Source organism: Peromyscus eremicus, chromosome 2 (assembly GCF_949786415.1).
Source record: "Peromyscus eremicus chromosome 2, PerEre_H2_v1, whole genome shotgun sequence".
Taxonomy (NCBI): Eukaryota; Metazoa; Chordata; class Mammalia; order Rodentia; family Cricetidae; genus Peromyscus; species Peromyscus eremicus.
In genome coordinates, this window is record NC_081417.1 from 123,601,018 (window position 1) to 123,616,190 (window position 15,173).

General features: G+C 41.8%; 1 protein-coding gene across 3 annotated transcripts in view; it reads right to left on the reverse strand.

Annotated features, from left to right (window-relative positions):
- The window catches only part of Osbpl9 (oxysterol binding protein like 9), a 145,377-nt gene that overhangs the window by 19,485 nt on the left and 110,719 nt on the right, over window positions 1-15,173 (reverse strand). For all 3 annotated transcript variants that reach the window (XM_059254692.1, XM_059254690.1, XM_059254691.1), the window contains 3 exons: window positions 14,772-14,862; window positions 13,247-13,351; window positions 9,840-9,999 (listed from right to left, as the gene is read on the reverse strand). In XM_059254692.1, coding sequence (XP_059110675.1) covers window positions 9,840-9,999; window positions 13,247-13,351; window positions 14,772-14,862 — 356 coding nt within the window. The remainder of the gene's footprint in view (window positions 1-9,839; window positions 10,000-13,246; window positions 13,352-14,771; window positions 14,863-15,173) is intronic.

A 15,173-nucleotide genomic window follows, 5' to 3' on the forward strand; every position in this document is an offset into this window, starting at 1 on the left:
CAATGTTATGAGCAAAGGAGAGCTGTAGCATGAATCTTAAAAGGTCTTATTAATAAAAACAAACCCGGAGCCAGGTATGGGGTGAATGCTGAAAGATCAGAGACACAGAACCTTTCCAATTCCTCAGCTGATCTCATTTCCTCAAACTGGAAGCCTCTGAGTCCTCATCCAAATGGATCTTAGCTGAACTGCTGCTCAAAAGCCTAAAAGCTTAACCAGGCTCTAGTTCCTGGTCCTCACGCCTTATATACCTTTCTGCTATCACTTCCTGGGATTAAAGGCGTGAGTCACCATGCCTGGTTGTTTCCAGTGTGGCCTTGAACTCATCCGGATCTCTGCCTTTAGAATGCTAGGATTAAAGGTGTGTGTGCCACCATTTTCTGGCCTCTATGTCTATGTAGCTACTGTTCTGTCCTCTGAGCCCAGATAAGTTTATTAAGGTGCACAATATATTGGAGGACACAATATCACCACAGAGAGCTGTCCCCATTACTCATCAGACATGTGGTAGCATGGGCAGAGGAGAGATACCCTACTCCCCACCTCCCACCCATCAATGCCTGAGACAGGTGGAGGAGCTGGCCCTGGGGTCATAAGAATGGGAGGATTGTCTGTACCCCTTACCAGCTGCAGCACTTGGAAGAGTGGCCCCTGTACCTCGCCTGGGCAACACAATAGAGCTAGCCCTAATGGTATAGGTGTGGGAGAGCTGACCCTAAGGGCACGAAAGCAGGAGAACTGGCCCCATCCTTTGCTCACAGCAGCAAGAGGTGAATTAGCAGGGGCAATGCTGGAGAGCTCACCCTGGTGGTAAGGTCAGGGGAGAAGTGACTGGCGGACCAACCCTGCAGCTGCCCAGGTCCAGAACCAGGGTTATGACTTGGCCCGCCCCAACATCCACCCCATCAATGATCTGCTGGAGTATGTGAAGGGACCTGACCTGCAGACCCAAAGCTGCAGGTCTCCACATCACAGGGCAACAACAGGATACCCAAGAAAGAGTCCTAGTGAGGGCCCAGCATCGATAGTGTGGTAGAAACCAGAGGACCTGAACCAGACCAATGACTCTTTGCAATGAACACTTACAAGTAAAGATATATGGACAAAACGGTTTACTGCGTGACTCACTGTGTTACACTGCAACTTCCATGACAAGAGTTTTAATTTCCCCCCTTTTTTTTCCTCTCTTTTTTTCCCTTAAATTTTGTTTTATTGGGGGAGGGAGGTGCAGGAGTGGAGGGTGGATTTAAAGGGACAGGGAAATGAATGAGACAGAGATACATGATGTAAAAGAGGCATAGAATAAATAAAAACAAAGAAAAAAAGAAAAGTAAAATTCCTGGAACTAAATGAAAATGAAAACAACACAATGAAGTCTTTAGGACACACTAAAAGGAGTCCGAAGATGAAATTTATAACTCTAAGCTTCTACATTAAAAACTCAGAAAGAGCATAAATAAATGACTTAATGGTCCAACTCAAGAATGTAGAAAACAAGAACCAAACCCAAATCCAGGCAATAAATAATAAGAAATCAGAACAGAAATGAAGAAAACAATGCAAAGAATCAACAAATCTCAAAGCTGGTTCTTTGGGAAGATAAACAAGATTCACAGACCATTGCCCAAACTCACCAAAAGGAGAGAGAGATGACCCAAATGAGCAAAACCAGAGGCTACCAGAGAAACCTGAGACGCTGAAACTGCTGGAAGAAAACACAGCACCCTGCAAGGCACAGAGTAGCAAAGGCCTTTCTTTTTTTTTTTTTTTTTTTTTGTTGTTGTTGTTTTGTTTTGTTTTTCAAGACAGGGTTTCTCTGTGTAGCCTTGTGCCCTTCCTGGAACTCACTCTGTAAGACCAGGCTGGCCTTGAACTCAGAGATCCGCCTGGCTCTGCCTCCCGAGTGCTAGGATTAAAGGCGTGTGCCACCACCGCCCGGCTGCAAAGGCCTTTCTAAACAAGACTCGATTTGCCCAGGAATCAAGGCCAACAACTGAAAAGTAGGACCTCATAAAACGAAAAAGCTGTACAGCAAAGGAAGAGGAAAGCCAGAGAGTAGGGAAGAATCTTTGCCAGCTATATAATTGATAGAGGATTAATATCCAGATTATACAAAGAACTGAAGAAAGAGTCAAAAACATGGCCTAATTAAAAAATGGGCTATGGATCTGAACAGTGAGTTCTAGAGATTAGATTAGACAGAAAGACAGATAGACAAGGGAACTCTCATTTATTGTTAGTGAGAATGCAAACTGGTGTGGCCACTGAGAAAAATCAAGTGTGGAGAATTCTCAAAAAGCTAAAAACAGACCCTAGGACCCAGGTATGTATATCCATCCAAAGGGCCAGACATCCTACTCATTGCTCGGCTGTGTTCACTACTCTATTTACAGCACTAGGAGATGAAAGTATCTTCAATGTCCTTCAGCTGATGAATAGAAAATGAAAATGTGGTTACTTATACACAGTGGATTACTATTTGGCACGAAAGGAAAACGAAGTTATGAAATTTGCAGGTAAGTGATGGAATAGAAAGTATTATACTGAGTTAAGTAAACCAGACCCGGAAAGACACTGTATGTTCTCCCTCATCTGTGGTTCCTAGCTCCACAGCTTCGGAGTAACTGCAGAAGCCAGGAAAAGTAAAGAAACCATGGAGGTGAGGGAAGAAAGGAGCTCTAGAGGCAGGGAAAAACAGGATGCATAGGATGCTATAAAGGGGGAAATGGAAAAACAGTGGGGGAGGAGCTTACCTGGGTAGGATAAAGGAAGCCAACACAGGGGGAGGGAGGGAAGATGTTTGAAAAAGCCACAGGGAGTCATATTTTATATTTACCTAAAATGACATATAATACATAAGTATATGTGTATACATATGTGTATAGTTTCAATGAAGTTATGATAGTCACTAGGGTGATAATGCTGCCTGGAGAGCCTAGACTAACATGGGGAGCCCTCTGACTTGTTGGTCAGGAGAGCCCAAGCAAATCCCCAAACGTCATAGGCCACTGCTATTGCCCTCCCAGAATCTGAAGAAGTCCCTATTGCTGAAAGCACTTTGGACACAGGACTTGGAGGTACTGAGCTGGATCTGACCCAGAAGCCCGCCCCCCCCGCCCCCCCAGGACTAGCCTTCACAGTACCAGAGGTGACAGGCAAGGTGACAATGGAGAAGAGCAATCTACAGTCCTATCTAGCCGTAAAGCCTTGGGTAACCAACAGCTGTCTGATTGGACTTAATACCCATTCAATAGGAGGGAATGCATGTCTGATACTGTAAACAGCCAACTATTTGTAGCCAGTGAAGCCATGGAACCTCCAGGAGTACCCACTACTGCTACTTTCCCAGACACTATACCTCTAACAGCATTCTAAACACACATCCTTATAACAGGTAAGTGCAGCTCCCACCGCACATCAGAAAGCTTCATTTTGTAGCAGAGAACATTACAGAAAGCCCCAACAGGTCAAAACACAGAGAGCAACTGACTTTAGAGTACCCAGCCTCAACTGATACACCTACAACACAAATGCCACACTTAAGGCTCAGGGAACATCAAGGGGGGTTGTGGTGGTGATGGAAAGATTTTAAGAGCCAGAGGACGAGGATCAGTGCTGCAAAATTATATCTTCTATATGTAACAGGGAAGACACACCCATACTATCTCAACAATATGGCTACCTAACAAGACAACAGTGACAACACCAGTCGACATGCCAATGTGGATGGAGGAAATCTCACAGGCCCCACCCCTAGTCGAAGAGGTACAAGTAATAACTACTGAGAGAGGGAGATTCAAGTCTTCTCCTAGGAGAGCCCTCTAATTGGTTATCCAATACCACAGTCAGCCTTAACACACACACACACACACACACACACACACACACACACACACACCCACGCAAGCAACACTAATGGACTCAGCAGGCTGTATTTACATATTCATTCATATATATATATATATATATATATACACACACACACACACACACACACACACACACACACACATACACACATATATGTAACTACATATATAGTATCTATGTAACAGTATTGAAGAAAAAGGTCATGAACTTGAGAGGGAGAAATGAGGTAAAAACAGTAAACATATGAAAAAATTTAAAAGCGAAGAGGGTAGGGATTAGAAGAGACAAAGAACAAGAGAAAAAAGGAAAGAAGAGAACCCACCTCTTCTTGTTCTTCTGGCCTTCGCCCCTTCCTCCCAACTCACTCTCCAGGTATTCACCTAGACCACATACAATTTACTTTTCCTCAAATTTAAAAGTCAAATTTCCCTCACTAAAATGAACTTCACAGGCCAACAGTTGTTTTCTTGACAACTGTTGGTTTTAAGTCATTATTACAGATGAATGCCAGTTCTTTTTATTTATTTAAAAAACATTTTTTTTTTCATTTTACATACCAACCACAGATCCCCCTCTCATCCCTTCTCCTACTCCCTCGCCAGTATTCCTCACCCTGACCCCGCACCCCCATCCCCTCCTCCAAAAGGGTAAGGCCTCCCATGGGGAGTCAGCAAAGCCTGCCTGGTACATTCAGTTGAGCATACATACATACATCAAGGGTGAGCAAGGCGTCTGACCATAGGTAATGGACTCCAGAAAGCCAGCTCATGCACCAGGGATAGATCCTGATTCCACTGCCAAACAGTCTAAGCTATATAACGGTCTCCCATATGCAGAGCGAATGCCAGTTCTTAATTCATGTGCATACTTAAACAATAAAATAATACATAGCCCTATGCACATTTCTCACTGAAAGAAAGAACTTTCAATGACTAAGGCTGATATGCTGCTTGCAATCCACATATAATCAGTTCCAAATTTATCCTGCCACACAAAGCAAAACCCGACCTACAGCACTGTACTAACTTCCAAGAAAGCAGGAAAATCAGGTAGAAATGTCCAGCAAAAATAAAGCTAACTACGTCTCTGACAAGCAGAAGTAACACGAAAGCAAACAGTGGAGTCTTCTGTGAGAGCAGTTATGCTAAGCACAGCACATCTGACTTACGTTGTTCTCATTTAGATATTCACAATGACTCCTCCACACGAAACTTATTCTTATCCCCATTTTACCAATGAGGAAACTGAGGATTACACAGGATAAGTAAGTTGACTAAGGTCACCCAACAAAACACATTCAGAATGCAATGTATCTGAGATTCTAGAATTCAAACATCTGAACCATAGCAACCTACCTGTACAGAGGTTGATAAGCCTAAGAGGCAGCTGAATGCTTTTTCTGTACAATGTTATGTAGTTAGCTTTCAATTAATAGAGTAAAATAAGTCAAACATTTTCTACTGAGGAAAACCTATCAGAGGGTCTGTCAACTCTCCCGCTCAGTATCTCAACTCCAGCACTCCACTGCATCCCCAGGAACCACCACAGGGCAGGGCCCCTGAGCTTCTTATTCTACTACCAGGCTTTGTCTTCTCTTTCTACACCACCCCTGGGGGGATATTTTATTTGTGCTGAAATGTGGTCATATTTTATTTGTATGTTAATAAATAAAGTTTGCCTGGAGATCAGAGGAAATAGCAAGCCAGTAAACACAAAAGTCAGGCAGTGGTAGCACACGCCCTTAATTCGATCACTTGGCAGGCAGGGTCTCTGTGTGTTCAAGGCCACACTGGGAAGAGAGCCAAGGGTGGTGTGACACACGCCTTTAATCCCAATACCAACCATAGAGACCTGGAGGTCTGTACAGACAGGCAGTGACAAGGAAGTGAGGTAGCTGGGCTAAGATAGCCTATGAGAGGACAGAACAGCAAGGCAATAAAAGCCTAGGTAGACAGGAAGTCTTGACATTTTGGAGGTTACAGAGCTGGTGAGGTAAGGTGGTTGGTGGCTCTCACTGTTTCCCTGATCTCTAAGGCTTTCACCTACACTTGGCCCCGTGTTCTTTATTTAATAAGACTGCTTAGAAATTCGGCTACACACCCCCAACACTACACAATCTGGGGCACTATCCACAAAATACAGACCTGGCTAGCAACTGCCAACACTCATAGGATGAGGTTCCAAATTCCTAAAAGTCTAACAAATAACACAGTATGCCTTGCACTTCAGTCACACCTAACTACTCACAAAGAAATCAAGCACTCTTACAGTCATGCCTTTTGGGGGGGCATAAAAGATGTTATAACAGTTTTATTTGTAACAACTAAAATCCGTTAACAGCTTGGCAGCCTATCAATAAACGAACCAACTAGTGCAGTATATAGTCCTACAACAGAAAAATGCCCAGCAATAAAAAGGAATGGGCTAGTGACATATTAATACGGGGATAACATGAGGGAACTTCAAGACAAAATAAACGCTGTGTAAAAGGAGGCAGAAGTGCTCACTCTGTGCCCACTAACACAACATTCTTTTGGTCCTTTTTGTCACTGTCACACTTCCTGCCCCAACCCAGTGCTGGGTGTAATGGACACTAGGCAAGCACTTAACCACTAAACTGTATCTCAGCCCACAACCCTCTTAAGAAAGAAAAAGAAGTATCTCGTGACAGAAGAGACCAGGGGTTGCTTGCGGATAAGGAGGTAAGTGGTGGGAGAAAGGGCAAAGGGACACACAGAACTTGGAAATGGTTGTGCTTGTGAGACTGTGTTCATGGTTTGAAGCACAGAAACGTTCATGCAACTGTATCGATGATGCTTCCACAAAATAAAAAAAAGGGAAAAAACAAACAAACAACCAGAAACAGACGAGCAGACAGGATGCCATGTACAAAGCAGGGTTTCTAACTACTGCTTCTTAAAATGAAAATAAACACTTCCACTTTTATTCCCGGCTTTCTCCAACCTGACCCTGCCGCTGCGAAAACTCTCTGGTCTCTGCTGGAGCTTCTTACCTTTCCCTGCATTTCTTTGGGGCCTTTATACAGTAACAATTCCTATGCACTGTGGGTGTGACTCAGTAAAGCAAATGCTTCCCACCCACAAAGCCCAGGGTTCAATTTCCAGCACCAGACAGTAGCAACAATCTCCAAACAAAACAAGAACTAAACTGTGAATCGTAAGAAAGTGCTTGCTTCTGCTTACCTAACTATTTGTTTTTAAAACCAACTACTTTCCCCCACTAAGTAGTTATAGGTTTCTTATATATTTTTCTAGTGTTTAAGTATAAACAAACAGTATTTTCCCCTCTCTACACAAAAGGTAGTAAACTAAACACAGCTCTGCACCTTATTTTTTTCAGTTAGGTACACTATGGAGGTTCTACAATTTATTAACATGTTACCTTTTTCTGAGACTGGGTCTCACTGCATAGTCCTGGCTAGTGTGGGGCTCACTATGTAGACCAGGCTGGCTTTGAATTCCGAGAGATTTGCCTGTCTGCCTTATTGGTGCTGGGATCAAAATGTGCACCACCACACACAGAAGAACAGGCTACTTTTCAAAGGCTGCAGAGAATCTCACTGAGTAGGCACCATTATTGTTATGCACAGTCATATTATTATCACTCTCAGTAGCCTCCTAAAGTTAGACTGTTTCAAGTGTTACAAACCACACCGAAATCAGCAGCATTGCAAGCATATTTCACAGATGTAGGTTGGCTACAGGGTCAACGTCCACAAGTGGAATTGCTGGGTTAAAGACAGCACTTGTAATCTTGATAAAGATCACCCTCACCCTTCATGTAATCTGTTCCACGTCTTCTCCACTAGAATGAACACATCCACTCCTCACCAGCAGGGCTGGTGTACACCATCTGAATTTGTGCCTATCTATAATTAAGAAATAGAGGCTGGAGAGATGGTTTAGAGGTTCAGAGGTTCTGAGTCAATTCCCAGCAACCAATTCCTCACAACCATCTGTAATGAGATCTGGTGCCCTCTTCTGGCCTGCAGGCATACATGCAGGCCGAACACTGTATACATAATAAATAAATAAATCTTAAAAAAAAAAAGAAAGAAATAGAACCTCAACATACTCTCAATGGACAATTATTAAGAAGCTGGTCAGCTATTCTGCATGTTAAATGTGTATTTATCTATGTATCTTTTATTCATGTCCACTGCCCGTTTTTCTCCTATGTTAAGTCTTAGTCCACAGGAGATGCAAATATTTCTACCAGTTTGTCATCATCTTTTCAAATGTTTATGCTGTTCTTTCTTCAGTTGGAGCTTACTGCCTATCTTCAGCTGAAGGTTCTGGTCTTTGCTGGTGTAGCTGAGCTCATGTTTCTTCTAATCCCTAGACTGCATTCCACCAGGGTAATGATGTCACTCGTGGGTACTGTTTCAGATTCCCTATGATATTGTAAATATCCCCTCCAAAACAAGCCATGAATCACCACCAGTGATTCCTGTCTGCTGAATGCTCCACAGAACTGCTGATGTAGTAACTGAAGATGATGGCTACTTTGTCCATGTCATGATCTGACTTGCAGAGCCTATCCATTAATGCTGAAATTCCATCACACACTTAAGATACTCTGGGCCATGGTGACCGCAGGCTCCTGTCCCCAGGGCTTTCTAAACATCAACAGGAAAGGAAACAGTGCCGCTGACTGCTTCCAGAGCTGCTTGCCAATTTGCTAGACAAAGAATCCCCCTGTGAGGAGAGCCAACCCACCTCCACACCTTTCTAACAGGGTTCCATCTGTCTACTCCCAACTCTTCTCAGGCCCATTTCCATTCTCTCTACGTAACCTCATCATACCTTAGAATCACATTCTCTCTCTCTTCTGGAAACCCTCTCCTAGCTCAAGACTTCAAAATGTCCCATGGTTTTCCATGTGTAACCTTACTGCATGCTATCTTAGAAATATCTGTGTATGTATGTGCATGTGGCTGTGTGATTTATGTATCCCACATGCATGTACTACCCTGTTGAGCAGAAGAGGGCACTGGATTCCCTGGAATGGAAGTTACAGGCAGATATAAGCTGTCATGTGGGTGAGGGAAATCAAACCTGGGTTCTCTGGAAGAGCAGCCAGTGCTCTTAACACCCAAGCTCTCTCTCCAGCCCTGTTCTTAAATTCTTACGCTGAAACCTGAATTGCAATGTGGCAGTATTAAGAGGTACAGCCTTTGAGTAGCTAGCAATCAGGTCATGAGGTAATAACTTGTACATATGGGATTAAAGGCCCCAGAGAGTTGCCTTGCCTCCCATCATACAAGAACACTACTAGAAGGTGTTACCTGTGAACCAGAAAGCAAGCCTCCTACCACAGACAAATCTGCCAGCACCCAGAGTTTGAACTGAACTGTGAGAAATAAAACCCTATTATTTCTAAGTTTCAAGTTTATAATCATTCAAATAGATATACCACATATCATGGAATACACACACACACACACACACACACACACACACACACATACACACACACACACACACACCAAATATCATGGATTATATAAATAAATATGTTTATTTCTCCCAACAAACTAAGTTATTTTCTATCATTCTTCCACCCAGGAAAATTCCTGCTTTTAGTTGTTAAATATCCCCACTCTATAATACAAACACATGTAATAGTGACTCCTCTTTCATAATATTTCACAGCTTATTCAGTTCTCACTGGATCCTCTTCCTGATGACAGTGCCACCATAGAAATACATAGAGCTGACCCAACATTACTGGCATATTACCATAGCTGATTTATTTATTCAGTTTGTATTACTAAATCAGGAGTACAAGTCAAAACTGTCACTGAACTGACTTTGCTCAATAAGCCAGTGAAAAGCAAGCATTCCTTTCAAAGACTTTACAAGGCAAGTCTCACTAATAGCAGTCTCAAGACCACATCATTTAAAAACCGGGAGCCATTTGAATACATACATTACTCACATACTTACTCTATTAAGCGCTTTGGGGATGAGCCACTTTGATGGAATTCATCAGCATCATAGAACTCATCTTCACTGCTAGAGTAAGAGAACTCTGGGACTGTATTTGGAGACAAGGTGACATGGCTGGGAGGGGTCAGACTGCTGCTAGGTGGTGACTTCCCACTGCCTAGGAGTCAAAAGTTTTCAGTTAGGGAAAACAGTGGTAATTAGGGAGATGGGCCCACAACAGAGCTTTCTAAAGTCAAGACTAAGTTTGATTAAATTGATAAAATTCTCTATATTATTTTTTTAATCAACAGTTAAGTTAGACAATGAAAATAAGAAGAAAAATTGTACTACAAGATGGGGACACAGATTTTTTATTCTTTTTATGGTACTGAAGACTGATCCCAGGGGTTCATACATACTAGGAAAACGTTCTCCCACTGAGCAATGACACTCCCAGTCTGGATATGGCCTTTTAAACATGTGGGAAAATTTCTATCCCTCCACTCTGTAATTCAAGATTAACTTGTATTCTGTGTTAGAAAGGGAGTTCTTTTGATAGTACACGTGCTGGTGTTTGGCACCTCATAACAGACACCAGCACCAATGGGAGCCATGGATGGCTCTTTATACCATAGACTCAGATACTAACGTCTATGGAAATGTAAGACCAAGACTGCCTGACAGTTAGATACTGCTCGGAATACCACACTCATATTCATGGCACTCGTCATAGTAAATATAAAACCACTCCATGAAGCCCCACCCCTTCTGCCTAAACCTAAGTCAGGTGCCTATCAGAGCAGAGATAAACAGAGCTACTAAGGGAAGAGTGAAGAAAAGGAAGACGAGAAGAGCATCTTTCCAGTGATGTAGTCCAATTAAAGGAGCCAGAACTAATGGAGAGCCCGAGGAAAGACAGTCATCTAAATCTCTGAAGTGACTATCTGGTGCACTGTTCAGTAATAAAGCATGAACACACATGCTGCTATCAGGGTACTGAGACTAATTCACTGCACGTCTAATGGCTGTCAGGCTGTCTGTCACTACTCTATTAGAGATGCCAGGTGGAAACTGAAGTCCAGTTACTGCTAGTGCTGGCAATCAAAGCCGAGGAGCCCAGGCATGACGGTGCAAGCCTTCGACCTTAGCACTTGGGAGACAGAGGCAGAGTTCTGTGAATTCACGGCCAGCTTGCTCTGCATAGCCAGTTATGGGCCAGCCAAGGCTACACAGAGACACCCTGTCAAAAACAACAACTAACAAGGAAAACAAAGACAGCAGTAACAGAAACAAGTGAAGATATATCCCTAGACTTTTAGCCTGTTCTTGTTATCTTGGTTCAGTTAATAAACCAACTAGCTATCCATTGTGCCATGTTCACAAAGATCCCTTTTAGATAAAACAGCTTGTTCCCTAAAGTAAAGCTTATTGAAGAAATTCCAAAGGTAACTCTCCTTACCAAATAATTAAGTTCTCTCTGTTCCTCAATGGCAAAAATAAGGGACCAAAGAAACTCTCGTTGGAACAGGAAAAATAGACCATGAAACACAAAAAGTAACAGACAAATATTCCAGGTGACGACATGATGGAAAACGTAAGAAAAAGAGTTTGAATGGGACCTGTAAGCCCAAGTACAGAGAGTTCAACACGACTTATTATTAAAGGGGACATTTTTCTCTATGCCAGAGAAGGAAGAACAGAGATGGAGGAAATAGGGAAATTAGGATGAAAGTAAGACAAAAATCATATGCTAACTTAATTTTCCATGTCCTAAATACATCTCTAAAATGTTAAGGTACTGTGAGGTATCTTCTTCAGAAGTAATTCTCAGAAGATAACCCTCACCCTTTGAAAATAATTTATATTAAAATTAGTAGACATACAGAAATGTTCCTCATATTTTCATTTACTAACCAGTTTTATGTATTTCCAAGCGTAGAAATATTTGACCATTTCGTAACTTGAACATACATCATACAAAATAAAAATAAAAGCAAAGCTCTCGGGCTTTTTTGTTTGTCTTCCTTTTGGTTTTGTGAAACAGAACCTCACAGGCTAGTGAAACTCATTATATGGGCCAGGCTGGCCTCGAACTTGCAGCAATCCCCCTGATCCAGCTTCCCAGTGCTGGCATGACACCTGTGTACCACTACACTCAGCCTCAGATTCTGTTTTTAAGCTAAGATATGACACAGTTCATGAAATACAGAAGCCAAAAAAACCTTAGCCTCATTAATGAAAATGCTTATTGGCATTTCCCAAGTAAAAGAACTACTGTTGACTCATTTTTTTTTCTTTCAAATTTTAGAAGGAATTCATGCTGTTAAATATGAAGGACCCAAGTACAGAATCACTCACTGCCCCAAAATTTAATATGGGCTAAAGTCACATATTTTTTCACGGTTACACAGAAAAGTTCTACCAAGGAAGTGTCTGTGGAGTGATAATAGACGCCAAGGTCCCACCTGCTAACCAGGACTTATAGTTGTTTTTTTTTTTCCAGAGCTGAGGACCGAACCCAGGGCCTTAAAGCACTCTACCACTGAGCTAAATCCCCAACCCCAGGACTTACAGTTTTTAAACCTCCTGATTTAACAGAGTCAAAAGTAGTAACTACACCTCATTGAGTCTAGTTCTACAGGTAACACATGCATATTTAATTAATCTAGTATCTAACATGGGTGTAGCCCTGCATCTAAGAGAAAGAGTAAAGATCATTATAAGTAAATAAAATGTAAAATGACATATTTAATGCTACCAAACTGACAAAAATGTGACTGATAAATGTTTCCTAAAAGGTGAATCACTGAGGCATTGCCCTACAAAGAAATTACTGGAATCATCTAGTCAGTGGGCAATCCAGTAACAACCGCTCAGGTGGCTACAAAAAGAATGTTGCTGACCAAACCATGTAAACATGGGAAGCTCTCAGTCATCTCTGTTCTAAGAGCCAGTCCCAGGAACACAGCTTCACTGAAGGCAGAACAGAGGAAAATAAAACTGCACAGGAGGTGCAACTGCACACACGTAAGTGAACGAGGAGCATCAACAAGGCCTTCAGCTCCAGTCTGTCCTTATACAGTACCAGATGCCTTTTCCATGAGAAAGCGTCCAAGTCTAAAGAGAGTAGTGTGTGTGTGTGTGTGTGTGTGTGTGTGTGTGTGTGTGTATAAAGATTCAATCAGGAGCTTTAAGTAAAGGGTACACAAAGAAAACCCTACACTAAAAAAATTAAAATAATTACTAAATACTCTTGGTTTAATCACAAAGTTACTCTTTTCAAGAAGGAACTATAATTAAAAACTAAGCTATTGCTAGTGTTAGTAGCTATTACATTTCTTCATCCTTTTCCCCACTAGAAGCCAAACATAAATCCCAAATGTTAATGGAAAGTTACAAGAAGTAAAGGTTACACAAACCTGTACCTGTACTATTTGGTGTTGGAGTCTGATGATGTCCCAAGGTAGCTAACACAGGTCCAACAGGTAAGGAAGATGGACGCTGCTCTGACTTACACAACTGAGCAGGTTCTAGATTTGAATATGTGAAGTAAGTTAGAAAAATAGCCCAACATATACTCAACAACTGCAATTGTCTGGAATACAAAACTCCAAGATCTGGATTTTTCTATATTAAGTCAAATTCATGCTATTTTTCTTTATGATCTCTGAGCCCCTCAGAGTCACTGACACTCTCAGCACCAGCACAACCAGTCAGGGTGGCCAATACCCAGCACAACTGCTGTGTCCAACCAATAATGCTTCTGACAATAGTATGTTCCTGAAACTCAAACCCTGTAAGATCAGACACAGGGCCCACTCCCCCTCATTAGTGCTCAGTGATAATAAGTTCATTCTTTTACTTTTTTTTTTTTTAAGATTTATTTATTTATTTATTACGTATACAGCATGTATGACTGCAGGCCAGAAGAGGACACCAGATCTCATTAGAGATAGTTGTGAACCACCATGTGGTTGCTGGGAATTGAACTCAGGACCTCTGGGAGAGCAGTCAGTGCTCTTAACCTCTGAGCCATCTCTCCAGCCCCATAAGTTCATTCTTTTTTTTTTTTTTTTTTTTTTTTTCGAGACAGGGTTTCTCTGTGTAGCTTTGTGCCTTTCCTGGAACTCGCTTTGGAGACCAGGCTGGCCTTGAACTCACAGAGATCCCCCTGCCTCTGCCTCCCGAGTGCTGGGATTAAAGGCGTGCGCCACCACCGCCCGGCTCATAAGTTCATTCTTAAAGTAAAAGTTTATAAACAATTTCTTGCGGTCTTCATGAACAACTTCCTTTTATACAGTGTAGTCTGTGGCTTTACTATGTCATTGAGGGAACACAGAAATATATGGTGCAACAAATGGATTTTTGAGAAAAGAGCTCACTGTTATCTCAGGCTAGCCTCAATTCTCGGGGATTCTCCTACCTCAGGCTCCTAAGTGCTGAGACCACAGGTCTCAGCCACCACACCTAGCTTCTGCTAATTTTATTTCCTTAACAGATTAATTATTCTCCTCTCAACTAGCAGGACATCTTATATACACTTCACATATATTCCCTTTCTCATTAGTGTCTACTGTGGTAAAATATTTATGTTGTTCAGAATTATAAAGAGTATCTCACATTTACATATTGTGGGCTACACTGAACTAGATCAGGAGCTTCCCATTTCTTGGCTAGGAATTCTGAGTCACAGAATTTAGTCCTATCAGCAAATCTACACCTTCACTGCTATGCTGTCCTACACCTCTAAAAACCGAAGTTCCTCCCATCAACCTCAAAAGCACCACTATCCAAGATACTGTCTTGTTTTTCCAGTTCATTTTCAGCTATACTATGTGACTGCTATTATTTTTAAAATATATAGAAAAGCTGAGAGTACTGTGAGTATCAAACAAATGAATTTTTTCATATCTACTACTCCATGAAACATGATGGTTCCAAATACTGTACCTGGAGGTAAGACAGTCTGGGAAGGCATTGTGCTGATCACAGGTTCCAAGGGACTAGGTTGGTATATTGCATCTACAGGATTAATAGTACTCTGAGATAAGAAACACAGCAGAGTTATTTTTAATTAAATGTTCTTCTTATGCTGACCACCCCCCAAACAAGAAAATGCCACATTTCTAACAGCAAAATCCACAGGATAGTATACAGGTAAATTGGTCAAATTGCAAAGGGGAAATGTATCTTTTTATGCAGAGGTTTAAGAGTTTTTCCCAATAAAGCATAGAAAGGAAGAAAAATGAGTGAATCATTGTCATAGAATGATGCTAAGTAGAAAAACCTGCAAGGCAAGAAAGCAAACAACTACCTCAGTTCAACTCAGTGCTCTCAAACTCTTATCTCACC